This window comes from Eriocheir sinensis, unplaced genomic scaffold (genome assembly GCF_024679095.1).
Source record: "Eriocheir sinensis breed Jianghai 21 unplaced genomic scaffold, ASM2467909v1 Scaffold1187, whole genome shotgun sequence".
Taxonomy (NCBI): domain Eukaryota; kingdom Metazoa; phylum Arthropoda; class Malacostraca; order Decapoda; family Varunidae; genus Eriocheir; species Eriocheir sinensis.
In genome coordinates this window covers 72,738-88,508 of record NW_026110504.1, presented here as the reverse complement: position 1 = coordinate 88,508, position 15,771 = coordinate 72,738, and the positions used below count along the sequence as shown (strand labels likewise).

The 15,771-nt window shown below is 40.6% G+C and overlaps 1 protein-coding gene across 1 annotated transcript; it reads right to left on the bottom strand.

Moving 5' to 3' along the window:
- Window positions 1-8,985: 8,985 nt before the first annotated feature.
- Window positions 8,986-14,822, bottom strand: LOC126989477 (uncharacterized). The gene is made up of 2 exons (XM_050848060.1): window positions 14,459-14,822; window positions 8,986-9,117 (listed from the first exon to the last, which is right to left on the bottom strand). Exons 1-2 carry the CDS (start codon window positions 14,698-14,700, stop codon window positions 9,000-9,002), a joined length of 360 nt encoding a protein of 119 aa, XP_050704017.1. The 5' UTR covers window positions 14,701-14,822; the 3' UTR covers window positions 8,986-8,999.
- Window positions 14,823-15,771: the final 949 nt, after the last annotated feature.

The following is a 15,771-nucleotide window of genomic DNA, read 5'->3' as shown; positions in this document are numbered from 1 at the left end:
TGAAGGTGGGTCTTCTATTAAAAGAAGTTGAATAATGCAGAGTGGAATCATCAGCGTAGGAATGGATAGGACAGTTCGTTTTGGAAAGAAGATCATCACTGAACAACAGAAAAGAGTGGGAGATAGGACAGAACCCTGTGGGACACCACTGTTAATAGATTTAGGGAAGAACAGTGACCGTCTACCACGGCAGAAATAGAACAGTCAGAAAGGAAACTGGAGATAAAGGTACAGAGAAGGATAGAAACCGGAGGAAGGTAGTTTAGAAAGCAAAGATTTGTGCCAGACCCTATCAAAAGCTTTTGATATGTCCAGCGCAATAGCAAAAGTTTCACCAAAACGGCTAAGAGAGGATGACCAAGAGTCAGTTAAGAAGGCTAGGAGATCACCAGTAGAACGCCCCTTGCGGAACCCATACTGGCGATCAGATAGAAGGTCAGAAGTGGAAAGGTGCTTTTGAATCTTCCGGTTGAGATTGATTCAAAAGCTTTGAATAAACAAGAAAGTAAAGCAATAGGACGGTAGTTTGAGGGATTGGAGCGGTCACCCTTCTTAGGTACAGGCTGTATGAAGGCATACTTCCAGCAAGAAGGAAAGGTAGATGTTGACAGGCAGAGGCGAAAGAGTTTGACCAGGCAGGGTAACAGCACGGAGGCACAGTTTTTAAGGACAATAGGAGGCACTCCATCAGGTCCATAAGCCTTCTGAGGATTGAGGCCAGAGAGGGCATAGAAAACATCATTTTGAAGAATTTTTATAATAGGCATAAAGGAGTCAGAGAGGGGATGAGTAGGAGGAATATGCCCAGAATCGTCCAGAGTGGAGTTTTTAGAAAAAGTTTGAGAGAAGAGTTCAGCCTTATAGATAGATGAGACGGCAGTGTTGCCGTCAGGCCTGAGGAGTGGAGGGAAAGATGAAGAAGTGAAGTTGGAGGAGATGTTTTTGGCTAGATGCCAGAAGTCACGGGAAGAGTTAGAGAAAGCAAGGTTTTGACATTTTCTATTAATGAAAGAATTTTTGATTAGTCGGAGAATAGATTTGGCACGATTTCGGGCAGAAATGTAAAGTTCATAATTAGCATTAGTTTGAAGGCTCTGGTATCTTTTGTGAGCTACCTCTCTATCATTGACAGCACGAGAACAAGCGTGATTAAACCAAGGCTTTTTAGCGAGTAGAGAAAGAACGAGGAATGTATGCCTCCATTCCAGAGACAATCACCTCTGTGATGCGCTGAGCACACACAGAGGGGTCTCTATCCTGGAAGCAATAATCATTCCACGGGAAATCGGAAAAGTACATCCTCAGGTCGTCCCACCGAGCTGAAGCAAAATGCCAGAAGCATCGCCTCTTCGGTGGGTCAGAGGGTGTACAGAAGCGATAGGACAGGATGCAGAAATAAGATTGTGATCGGAGGAGCCCAACGGAGAGAACAGTTTGACAGAATAAGCAGAAGGGTTTGAGGTAAGGAAGAGGTCTAGAATGTTGGGCCGATCTCCAAGACGGTCAGGAATACGTGTAGGGTGCTGGACCAACTGCTCTAGGTCGTTGAGGATAGCAAAGTTGTGAAGCTTGTTCACCAGGATGGTCAGGTCAGTGAAAGAGGATGAAAGCCAAAGCTGGTGGTGAACATTGAAATCTCCTAGGATGGAGATTTCAGCGAAGGGAGAGTGGGTCAAGATGTGCTCCACTTTAGAATTCAAATAGTCAAAGAATTTTACATAGTTGGTAGAGTTAGGTGAGAGATAAACAGCACAGATGTATTTAGTAATAGAATGACAGTGAAGTCTTAACCAGATGGTGGAAAATTCAGAAGAGTCAAGGTCGTGGGCACGAGAGCAAGTGATGTCGTTGCGCACGTAGGCGCAACATCCAGCTTTGGATTGAAATTTAGGATAGAGATAGTAGGAGGGAACAGAGTAGAGATTGCTGTCAGTAGCCTCAGAAACCTGTGTTTCGGTAAGGAAGAGAAGGTGAGGTTTAGAGGAGGAGATGATGTTCCACAGAATGAAAATTAGAGCGAAGACCGCGAATGTTGCAGAAATTGAGAAGAAAGAGGTTCGAGGAGTTATCAAGACACCTCTCGGGTCGGCAGCCAGAAGGGGAGTCCTCCCTGGGGGAATTTGTGGTCCCCCCCCCAGGCGGGGACTCCGAGGCTTGGTGTATGTGCGCCATTTTGAGCTGGAGTGTTGATTCCCTGCAGGGCATCACTCTTCATGGAGGAGGAGGTTGGGGACTTTTATGAGGTTGGAGATCTTGATGTAGGACTCCCCTCAGGGCTGGCGGGCGGGGGTCCGGGGGCTCCTTTTTGGGGGAAGGGGTGGGGGCTTGCGGGGAAAGTTGATCCATCCTGCCGGGGGACTTGGGAGGGGAGGGGCAGCTCGGAGCGAACTGTCAGGAGTGGAGGAAAGGAAGGGAAGGGACAGAAAAGGAAAGAAAGGAATGTAAAAGAAAGGAAGGTAATGGAAAGGAAAGGAAAGGAAAGGCAAGGAAAGGAAGGGAAGGAAAGGAAATAAAGGAAATAAAGGAAAGGAAAGGAAAGGAAGGTAAAAGAAAGGAATGTAAAAGAAAGGAATGTAAAAGAAGGGAAAGGAAAGGAAGGGAAGGGAAGGGAAAGGAAGGGAAAGGAAGGGAAGGGAAGGGAAGGGAAGGGAAGGAAAGGAAAGGAAAGGAAGGGAAGGGAAGGAAAAGGAAGGGAAAGGAAAGGAAAGGAAAGGAGAGGGAAGGAAAGGAAAGGAAGATAAAGGAAAGGAAAGGAAGGTAAAGGAAAGGGAAGGGAAGGGAAATTAAAAAAAAGAAAAATAACAGAATAGGAAAGGAAATATAGGAAGGAAGGAGGATAGAGAAAATAAGATAAAGAGAGGAACAAGAAGGAAGAAAAGAGAATAAGAAAGAATAATGATAATAAAATAATAATAATAATGAGAACACTAGGTATATTAATGAAAGTCTTTGTCCACAGCTCTGAAAAATGAAGAAAGGAAGGAAGGAAGGAAGATAATCTCAGAAGACTCATACAGTCCATTACACGTCCTTCATGTTATGTTATTACATTCCTGTACTCCCAACGCCCGGCCCGGGGGTCCAGCCGCAATACTCACAAGGTCCAGATGCAGACTGCGGCCACCACTTGAGCAGCCCGGCTGCTGTACACCAATCCTTATTTAGTTGTGTTCTTGTAGAGTTAAATCCAGACATCCCATATCCTTAGGCCAGGTCAAAAGTAAAGTTTGGTGTGCATGGCCTCAGTGTTCATCTCTGTTACACTGCCCCTGGAGGCTGTGGGGGCAGGAATCCAGCACCCCAGGACACAGGGAGACACTCAGACTACCACAGGTGCCTCCCCAGGGGTCTCCAGGTACACATGATCACCCAGACACAAAGGATGACCTGCATACTAACTGCCCAGGCCGGGATTCAAACCCTGGCCAGCGGATTGATAGGTAGGCATGCCAGCCACAGCACCATGGAGCCATGTATTATACTAGTACTTGGCACTGGTATCCTATGCTATTTATTCCTGGCTAGTTGGACACCAGAGAGATCTCCTGTATTAATTTCATGGGTTTTCTGTTATATATTTGTTTATTAGGTGTATCTTTTGATTTAGTTTTTATCCTGATTTTTATTGTTATTTAGTGAAGCAGCTCAAGGGAAACTGTTGTTGTTCTGGATGTTTTCTTTCTCTCTCTCTTGTCACCTTTTTACCTCCCGTCCTCTCTCATCTTGCTTCTCTTCTTCCTTCTCTCTCTCTCTCATCTTGCTTCTCTTCTTCCCTCTCTCTCTCTCTCTCTCTCTCTCTCTCTCTCTCTCTCTCTCTCTCTCTCTCTCTCTCTCTCTCTCTCTCTCTCTCTCTCTCTCTCTCTCTCTCTCTCTCTCTCTTTCTCTCTCTTTCTCAAAACTCATTTGAATGTAATACAAAACACACTCTGCAAATTGATATTTTTATTGCTAGAACACAAACACACACACATACACATAGTGACATAAGGAAGGTCATGTGGCTATGTAGGGGGCCGGGTCAGGATAGGGTCCATTATGTGTCTGGGGGAGGGCATGTGTCTGTGGGATGTTATCAACTTCCTGTGGGTGACATCCTGTGTGGCCTGTGAGCTGAGAGAGAGAGAGAGAGAGAGAAGAAGAAGAAGAATAAGAAATGACAAGATAGAGAGGTATATAGACTGTTAGCCAAAGTAAGGAGTTGACTGGTAAACTGTTGAAGAAAGATGCATGAAAGGGAGGAGGAGGAACTTGAGTGATAAATAAGGAAGTTAAACAGAGCTGAGAAAAAGGAAATATATACAAGGTTAATGTGTAAAGTACAGTTATCTGTAACTGTATATTTGAGGCTTTCAGAGGAGGCGGGACATAAGGAACAGTCCTATTTTTTTCTAGTTTGTACTGGGAAGGGAAAGTCTGGCTATCCTACACATCCCAGGAGGAACAAAACACAAGTTACAAGGGGAAAGCAACTCTTGGTACGCCCAACACAAGGTCCTTTTCCTTGCAACTTGTTCTCGGAATGCAAAGAATAGCCGGGCCTTCCTTTCCCAGTGCAGACTAGAACACAATGGGCCTTTCCCTTACGTCCCCTCCCCTCCAAATGCCTCAAATATGTGTGTGTGTGTAATGAAAGAAAAATGGATAAAAACCCAATGAAGAGATAGAAATATGGAATGGAAAGGAAGCAGATATGAGGAAGGAATGGAGAGGGAGAGAGGGAAGAGACTGAGAGGGAAGAAATAGAACAGGAAAGAAGGAATACAATGAACTGAGCACAAGAAGAAGGAACCTAACTGGAGTATAAAAAGATAGGGAGTATAAAACACTTATGTATGTATGTATATGTTCGTGTTGTATGTACTATTGAGACTGACTTGGAAATTGATGTAAGAATATAAATTAATAAACATTAGAAATAAGGAATTTTCAAGTGTTTTCTCTGTGTGTGTGTGTGTGTGTGTGTGTAAGTAAGTAAGTAATGTTTATTGCCATAATATATACACATTGATATATACATATATATATATATATATATATATATATATATATATATATATATATATATATATATATATATATATATATATATATATATATATATATATATAATTATAAATCTGGCAACGAATCCAACGAATTTAGCCTGTCAAGCCGAAGCTTCCCCGACAGACTGTATATTTATTACATTGTACTATTATTATCTTTCTAAAGGTTGCAGATAGCTCCCAACCATAAACCTAAATACAAATATACAATAAATAACAACATTAACTATAATACCAGATGAAGTTATAATAGTTATATCTAAAATGTTAACTATAATAACAACTACAACAGCATCAACAATAATAATAATAATAACAATAATAATAATAATAATAATAATAACAATAATAATAATAATAATAATAATAATAATAATAACAATAATAAAAATAATATGGACAATAGTACTATGCAATTCACTGATTAGATTTAATAATGTAAATTTGTGTTCATGTTTCAGGAATAAATTATAATTTTAACCGTGATTGTTTTGGATTGCAAATAAGTGTGTTTTACTGACTTTTAAATAGAGAGAAATTATTACTATTAAGGAGATTTTTTATTTCTACTGGCAAAGAATTCCAAACTTGAGGTCCTGAGCATAAAATACTATTTCTGAAAAGAACTGTCCTGAACTGTGGAGAGATAAGATTTATATTGTTCCTGCGCGTATTATGCACTGTATTAATAACTTGAAAAGGATGAGTTCCATGCATCAGTGCGAGGTTTTTATAAATAAATAATAGTAGAAAATAACAATGAATGTTTTTAAAATTAAGAAATCTATGTGTGGAAAATACGTTATGTGTGGAATCAAACTTGTTCATGTAAAACATACACCTAAATATCTTATTTTGAGAAACCTGAAGATTTTTAAGAAAGGAAGGCCACGTACACGCCCACACAGATACACAATAAATGAGATGCGGGTAACAAAGTGTATAATAAATACTGATAAGTGCTTCTTGTGTAAGGCTATTTCTTATTCGATACAGTATGCCACATATCCTAGATAGTTTATTTGCAACAGAATTAATTTGGTATTTCCAATTGATATTTTGATCTATGACAACGCCCAAAACTTAGTATAAGAAACTCGTTCAAGTACTTTTCCTTCAAGTGTTATAGGTGGCATGTTAGTAGTGACTGATCGGTTTTGAAAGATAATGTATTTTGTTTTAGTGATATTTAACCTTAACTTATTATGTTTAAGCCACATATTAATTGAATTGAGCTCATTATTAATGTTTATATGCAAACTATTTATATTTTATCATCTAATAGTAAATTAGTGTCGTCAGCATAAATGGTATACTTAAATTTATTACTAGCATTGACAATATCATTAATATAGATGAGAAAAAGTATAGGTCCTAGGATAGATCCTTGCGGTACACCCATTTTGATAGGCTTGAAAGAAGAATATTTAGAATTACAGTAAACAGCTTGAAATCGATTTGTTAAATAATTTTTGAATAATTCTAAAGGAACTCCCCGAATCCCAAAATTACTAAGTTTACTTAATAGAATTTTATGACATAGCGAATCGAAAGCCTTAGAAAGATCTAAAAAAATTCCAACTAAATAATGTTTCTTTTCCAGATATTTATACACATTATTGGTAAACTGAAATATGGCCGACTCAGTAGAGCGCCCTGGTCTAAAACCATGCTGACAATTCGAAAATAAATTATTTTTCTCAATGAAATTTACAAGACGAGTGCATATCACTTTTTCAAAGACTTTACTGAACACAGGAAGAACTGATATAGGTCTGTAGTTATTGACATCATCTCTATTATCTGACTTAAACAATGGAATAATTTTAGCTTTCTTAAGTGTGTGTGTGTGTGTGTGTGAGAGAGAGAGAGAGAGAGAGAGAGAGAGAGAGAGAGAGAGAGAGAGAGAGAGAGAGAGAGAATGTGTAGAGGCAAATACTATTACTACTGTTCAAATTCTTGTTCTCTTGGTATTCCTCTTATTATCACTTCCTCCTCCTCCTCCTTCTTCTTCCTCCTGTTGACTCAAATCTGCAAAATAAATACAAATTTTATCAATATAAGGAAATGGGAGATAGGAAATGCTTATAATGACCAACTAGACTCCCTTAATAATAATAATAATAATAATAGCTATGATAATGAACGACCCCCCCCCCCTCTCTCTCCCTTTTTTTTCATTTTCGTTTACTCTAATGTTTATTTGATTCTCTCTCTCTCTCTCTCTCTCTCTCTCTCTCTCTCTCTCTCTCTCTCTCTCTCTCTCTCTCTCTCTCTCTCTTGTGTAATGACATGTAACATGATTGATTTCCTTCAAAACAAGCTTGACCGTCATCCTTGAACTTAATATTAACTAGAATAGAAAAGCAACGTTTTGGAGCCATCTGATTAATGTAGATTCACTTAGGTTTAAGGACAGACCACCTAGTCTGGACCATGGGGTCTGTGTGGTCTGACTTTCTATGTAGTATCTCTCTCTCTCTCTCTCTCTCTCTCTCTCACCAACCTTCCCATAAGCTAGGAAGGGAAGGGACAGAAAGGGTCACTTTGGCACTGTAAGCAGGCACTCACTGGCACCAAAATAACATGAACAAGACTTAGGGGACTTAACTGCTAAGACTGGACTCTGGAGCCATCCCTAAGAGCTGAAGGACTGGGTGTAATGAAAGACTATGTTCCCTATTGTACACCTTGCAGAGTAGATTGGGATAGATTGATTAAGCTATTTTTATCCTCTCCTGTCTCTCTCTTTCTTCACTCCTTTCCATTACCTTGAGCATTCTAATTTACTGTTGAAGTAATAAAAATAAAAATGAACTGCAATAGATAGACATGAAATTTTGGAATGGACAAAAATGGTGTTAAGTCTTGCATGTGGAGTTTATGCATGTTTCACCTCCACACAACACCACTAGACACCAATTTTTCATCACCACTGCCTTCAACACTGCCACACCACTAAAGATGCATATTTACAGCACCATTAGGTATAGAGATCATCACCACCAGGGCTATAACACCAATTTTCATCACCACCAACACAAGTACCTCCACCATCAACACCAGAACCTCTAAAAATGTCTATATTTCATCACCACTGCCATCAACACCTCCACAAAGGCTATCAACACCAATTTTCATCACCACCAGTACAGTAAACACCGTTCACCACCACTCATCACCGTTTAAAAGAGGCTAGTTTTCAACACCACCACAGACTGACATCACCACCACTTCATCACTACACACCAGCACCCCTAACAATGCTTCTCATCACCGTCATTAACACTTTCAACACCACCACCACCACTTAGGACTAATTTTGGCAGATATTTTAGGGGTCTAGAAGGCATCCTCAGGTGGGGGAAATTTTTGAAAACCCAGCACTCTTCGGGGCATTTTGAGGCCGATGCAGAAGATATTTGGGAATCTATCTAGCCCCAGGAATTACAACCCTGCCACTGAAAACACCGCGGGCCCACCACCAGGCCACTCACCAAAGCCTGCCGCTGCTATAGGCTAGGACATAAAAAAGATAATAATGATAATAATAATAATAATAATAATAATAATAATAATAATAATAATAATAATAATAATAATAATAATAAATAATTGACACAAAAAGTGACTACCAGTGCAGGATGGGGGTTTGGGTCCCGCCCGCCACCACAGACAGTATTTTTCAGTCACCGCCGAGTGGCCCAACACTACCCACATGCTGTCCTGGTGGACGCCTGTCAACCCAGACTCTAGATTCTCTCTCTAAAAGAGGATCAAAGGTGAGCCAGGCAAGGTGGCACCAATATAAACACTTCCCTGCACTATAGAGGGCTGGGGCTGACCGACGGGACCCACCACCAAGAAAGACTACCACACCTAGAGGCAGAAAAAAAATACTGCTGATACATTACTATAGCCGCCACTGCCACTGCAGCCTCCGCCCTCCATTCCCTAAGGCTGGAGACAGATCTGAAGATCCCCGGCACTGGCAGTGGTCTGGGCAGCCTGGGGTCCTGTGGCCTGGCGTTGGCACTGGGCTGCTGCTCCCAAGGTCTGGTGATGCTGAGGCCTGGAGAGCAAGGAAGGACTTGGTAAGTTATGAAAGAAACAAGATGGATGGCTGAATATAAGCAAAGTGATGATATGCATTTCTGAAAGCCAAGAAATGCAAGTAAATAATTACTAAATGATGGAATTTGTAAACACGTAAAAAGACAGGCATATATCAGAGTTGCTTTGATTTAAATTATGTGATTTAATCTATTACAGGACAAATATTAAAAAGCATAAAAAAGATTATCATTATAAGGGAAATCGTGATCTTTTTCTACCCTGATTTTTCATATATATATATATATATATATATATATATATATATATATATATATATATATATATATATATATATATATATATATATATATATATATATATATATAAATACATACATAGATATATAGATAGATAGATAGATAGAGAGAGAGAGAGAGAGAGAGAGAGAGAGAGAGATATAGATATATATTATTACAGAGATGAAAGGCTATAGTTTAAAGGGTTTAAACACACACACACACACACCTTTTTTTTTAAAATGCAAATTGGAGTGGGCTGTACAAAGCCAAAAGTACCCAAGACAAGTGGGAGGAGTTTTTAAAGCTGTACAAAGAAGCTGAGAATGGATATGTCCCTAAGGTAACCAAAAAGGATGTTGGTAAAAAGGAGTGGTTTAACAAAAGATGCGAGGCAGCTAGAAAAAGAAAGGAGGAAGCCTGGAAGGGATGGAGGAGACGAAGAAGAATCAACGCGTGGAACAATTTCAAACAAGCAAGGAATGAATATACAAAGATTAGAAGAGAAGAAAAACGGAAATATGAAAAAGATATAATGGACAAATGCAAAGACCAACCTAAATTATTTTATAGACATGTGAACGACAAATTAAAGAATTGAGAAACAATCGATAAACTGAAAATGGATGGAACTACATATGAAGACCCAGCAGAGATGGCAGAAGTGAGGAACAACAGCTTTCATAGAGTTTTCACAAAGGAAGACGAATTCGTACAACCACCGGGCCAGGAAAGAGGAAGGGTTATGCAGGAGATACAGTTAACGGTGCAGGAGGTCAAGGAAAGCTTGAACAAGCTGGATGTAAGAAAGGCGACAGGGCCGGATGAAGTATCAGGGTGGATCCTGAAAGAATGTAGTGAGCAACTTGAAGAAACTGCACTCCATAATGAGCACCTCCCTGAGTGAAGGAAGGGTACCACAAGATTGGAAGAGAGCAAACATAGTACCAATTTATAAAGGAGGAGAGAGAGAGGACCCATTAAATTACAGAGCGGTATCACTCACTAGTTTGGTTGCGAAGATATGTGAGAGGCTAGTTAAAAACAGGTGGTCGGATTTTTTGGTAAGTGAGAGAATTATCTCAGATTGACAGTTTGGATTCAGGAGGGAAATTGTGTGTCATCAACTTGTTGTGTTACTACTCAAGGGTGACAGATTTAATACAAGAGAGAGACGGCTGGGGGGATGGAGTGTACCTGGATTTGAAAAAGACATTCGACAAAGTACCGTACAGAAGACTAATTTGGAAAATTAAAAATAGGGGTGGAGTGGGTGATGGACTGATCAAGTGGCTGGAGGACTTCCTAACTAACAGGGAAATGAGGACAATAATCAAGGACAAGGTTTCCAACTGGTGCCCTGTGAGAAGTGGGGTCCCACAAGGTTTGGTGCTGGCACCAATAATGTTTGCTGTTTATATAAATGATATGGTGGAAGGAGTGACCAGCCATGTGAGTTTGTTTGCAGATGATGCAAAGCTATTGAGACGAGTCAATGACGTGAAGGACTGTGAGGCATTGCAGAGGAACCTGGACAAAATATGGGAGTGGAGTGGTACATGGCAGATGGAATTCAACCTTGGGAAATGTAAAAAAATTGAGTTTGGTAGGAGTGGTAGAAGATGTGAATATGATTATATGATGGGAAGTGAGATAATATGCAGAGGAATGGAAGAAAAAGATTTGGGAGTGACTGTCTCAGAGAACATGTCACCGGACAAACACATCAACAGGATAACGGGACAAACTATGAATTTGCTGAAGAACATAAGGACGGCATTTGTGTATTTGGACGAAGAGATGATGAAGAAAATAATAGTTACAATGATAAGGCCAAGGCTGGAGTATGCAGCAGTGGTCTGGTCTCCTCACGAAAAGAAGAACATAAGAAAGCTGGAAAGAGTACAGAGAATGGCAACTAAGATAACATAAGAACATAAGAACATAAGAACGTTGGAGTCTGCAAGAGGCCGGTAGGCCTGTACGAGGCAGCTCCTCTGAACCTAAGCTCCTGTGTAGCTTCCGTGTATCTAACCCCACCTAATATCGCTGTCCATGAATTTATCCAATCTATTTTTGAATGTGACAATTGTATTGGCACTTATAACATGACTGCTAAGCCTATTCCACTCATCCACCACCCTGTTTGTAAACCAATTTTTGCCTATGTCCTTGTTGAATCTGAATTTATCCAGTTTAAACCCATTACTTCGTGTCCTACCCAATTTTCTTACCAAGAAAACCTTATGAATGTCTCCCTTATTAAAGCCCTTCATCCATTTATAAACCTCGATCATGTCTCCACGCACCCTTCGCCTTTCTAGAGAATGCAAGTTTAACTGTTTGAGTCTTTCCTCGTATGGCAAGTTTCTCAACCCCTGAATCGTCTTAGTCTTCCTCCTCTGCACCGATTCTAACATTTTGATATCCATTCTATAGTAAGGTGACCAGAACTGAACCACATAGTCAAGATGAGGTCTAACTAATGCTAAATATAGTTTGAGGAAGACTTCGGGGCTTCTGTTGCTTACGCTCCTTGAAATTAATCCCAGCCCCCTATTTGCTCGATTTCTAGCTTGAATGCATTGTGCCCTTGGATGGAGATCAGAGATAGTACCGGAACTTAAGGATCGGACTTACGAGGAGAGACTCAATAGCATGGGGCTCACAACCCTGGAGAGAAGAAGAGAAAGAGGAGACCTGATAGTGGTGTACAGGGTGGCGAGCTGGGTGGAGAATCTGGACAGAGAGGACCTGTGTGTGTGGAGTGAGAGAGAAATGAGAGGACATGGAAAGAAGTTGAGGGCGACCACGTGTAGGTGAGATGTGAAAAAGTTTAGCTTCCTAAACAGAAGCATTGAGGTGTGGAATGGACTGGAGGAGGAGGTGGTTTGTGCAAGAAACATTCATGATTTTAGGAAAAGTTGGATAGGAGTGGATATGGAGACGGAACAACGCGAGCTCCTTTCCCGTATGTCACAACTAGGTAAATACAACTAGGTGGATACACACACACACACACACACACACACACACACACACACACACACACACACACACACACACACACACACACACACACACACACACCGCTCCGGTAGCTCAATCGGTAGAGCGCTGCACTGCAAGTCTTCACGGCCAAACAGGCGGCGGTTCGAGCCCCGCTCAGGCCAGATTCTTTCCGTTGACTAGGAGTGGTTACTGTCTCCCCTTGAGCAAGGGGGATGGGTTGTGTGGTGTGTGAGATCTTGGCAGTACCCAGAGATCGACAATAATGAGCACTTACTCACGTTGGGAGGGTACCTGCTGGCGAAAGCCAGTCCAACTCGTGATCAGGCCGTGGTGAATTACACACACACACACACACACACACACACACACACACACACACACACACACACACACACACACACTTTAAGGCACTCTGAATAGGGGCCCCAAAACCCCCTCCAGGCTGCCGGCACTTCCCTTGAGGCTCTGGAACAGGCACTGCAGACAGACAGACACACACACCTCACCCTTGGGACCTAAGATGACCTCCACAAACACGTGACATGACCCACACAAACCTAACAGGACTAGTTTTTTTTATATACTTGATACTTATATTTTACCTGAAATGACACAAACACCAATAATGTTCATAATATATATAAATGATATGCCAAAGGGTATAACAAGTTATATGAGCCTTTTTGCAGACGATGCAAAATTAATAAGGAAAGTGAAGACGGAGGAAGACTGTGAAGAACTGCAAAAAGACCTGGACAGAGTGTATAGATGGAGCCAGTTATGGGAGATGGAATTTAATGCAAACAAATGCCATGTTATGGATATGGGGAAAAGTATAAAAAGACCAAGGAAGACATATAGGACGGGAGAAGAAAATTTAAAGTTAGCACATGAAGAAAAAAGATTTGGGAGTAACGATGCAAGACACACCATCCCCAGAAAAGCACATAAACAAGTTATTTGGAGAAACCTACAGGATGATGCAAAATATAAGGGTTGGATTATAGACTTTTTAACGGAGAGAGAAATGAGAACAGTAATCAAGAGCAATAAATCAAGCTGGGCGGAAGTGACCAGTGGAGTCCTCCAAGGATCGGTGCTGGCTCCGATTATGTTTGCAATATATATAATTGACATGACAGAAGGGGTGACAAGCTATATGAATATGTTTGCTGATGATGCTAAACTAATGAGGAGGGTGGCTAATGAAGATGACTGTGTAGCCCTGAGTCAGGATTTCGATAGAATAAGCGAATGGTCACGCAAATGACATTCAGTACAGAGAAGTGTAGTGTGATGGAGTTTGGTAAGAGCAGTAGACGAATATCGGGGAACTACTCTCTCAGTAACGAAAGAATCATGAAAAAAACAGAAGAAAAAGATCTGTGAGTAACAATAACTGACAAGTTATCCTTTGGAGAGCATATAAATCGGATAACTGGGGAAACATACAATCTTCTTAGAAACATAAAAGTAATATTTACATATCTAGACGAAGAAATGGTGAAGAAACTAATAACATCGATGATACGTCCAAGACTGGAATATGCAGCGTTAGTGTGGTCACCTACATTGAAGAAAGAAATTAGAAAGTTGGAAAGAATACAGAGAGCAGCGACCAAACTACCGGAAACTCTGAGAGAACACACTTACCCCCCGGTCTCACAGACGCCGAATCACAAAAAAATCGTAGTACCTCGGGAGACAACGTTTTCCCCGAATCACTACGAAAATTTGTTTATCTTTTCATCTCAAGGCGTTCGGTCGACCTCGAGGGCATATTCCCCGAAGTACACCGAATTATTTCCCGAAGTGCTACGACGTACTACGATGTGCTACGATGTACTACGATTTCACCCCGATTTTCTCCCGAAGTACGCCGAGTTTTGGATCCGAAGTACTACGAAGTATCACGAACCACACCAACTGTCCCGATTTGTAAGTTCGAAATACTACAATGTACGACGAACTACACCGATAACTCCGGATCCACTACGAGTTTCAAATCTCCTCCAAGAATTTGCTCCCAATTTTGAGCAAAAGACGCACCACAGCATCATCATGACCAGGTTGGGGCTCTGTGTCCAAGTGGATTGGTGACGCATGAGGGCTGGAGGAGGGGGTGTCTCCCCGGTAGCAGACAATGACCTCTTCTTGGATCGTCCCTTCACTTTCTTGGCAGGTTGTTCTTGAGTGTCTTCTTGTTGCTCATCATCATCAGGAGAGGCAGCAGCGGCAGCAGAAGACCTTTTCTTCTTGTCTTGTCCCTTCTCATCCTTTTTCGGTCCCATTGTGATGTGACGTGACTCCTGCAAATTGGAAAAGACTGATTGATGTGCAAAATGCTTGCCTTTTAATACTCTTCCCAAATTCGTAATAGGGTAAGGTGGGGTAAGTTGCCCCCCTTAAGAGAGATTGCCTGTTGTAGCCACATTTTTTGCAATAGAATTAAAAAAAAAAAAAGATCTGTTGAAAGCTTGGGCTAAGGCCTATCTATGGTATATATCATATCCACTCATTATGATTTACACCTTTCTATAATGACAATTAAAAAAAAATAATAAGGGGGCTTCTTACCCTGCATGTGGGGTAAAACGCCCACTAGGTAGGCCTTTTACCCCACTGGCTTACAATAATAAAACTCACAGAAACATAAGGAAAATAGTTTTTTCACTTTATAAAAATATGATATGTATTCCCTTTTTGAAAACTATACCCTATAAATCTCTCTTGATGTGAAATATAGGAACACAGTCATATTTGTGTCTCCTAATGAACAGAATGTAAAACTAAACAGTTAATTAATTTTCCAAAAGGTATCCCCTTCTTTTAGACTAGTAATATTAGACAGCTTCCCTTTCTTCTGAATTTTTGTAACAAAAGGAACATCTACTTTCATGAAAAATATATGGAACTAAATATTCAATTAAGTTGATAAAATATGTCCTTTCTGTTGAATATTGATATCTGAAACAGTTAAAAACACCAACTTCCTTATAGTCTCATACTCAAAAGTGTTCACTTATGGATGCCTTTCAAAAACTTAAACAAATTCTATTTAAAGCAATACTGTAATGCCTAATCAGACTGGCAGTTTTGACATAGGTACAGATCTAGGCCTACTCCAATTGTAGATTCTGCATGTACTCATACCTTTATACATGTCCCGAGGGAGACAAGAAGGGGTGGTGATGTTGGGATCTTTCTTTCGAATTATTTTAAGAAGATTCGGAGAAAAGCATCAGAAAGGTGGGACACCTTTGAATTAGTGCAAGTCATCCGTGAAATTGATAGAAGGAAATGCACCTTTATTGTGGTGTATCGACCTCCGGATACAAGAGCAGAGGGCTTTATTGATGAAT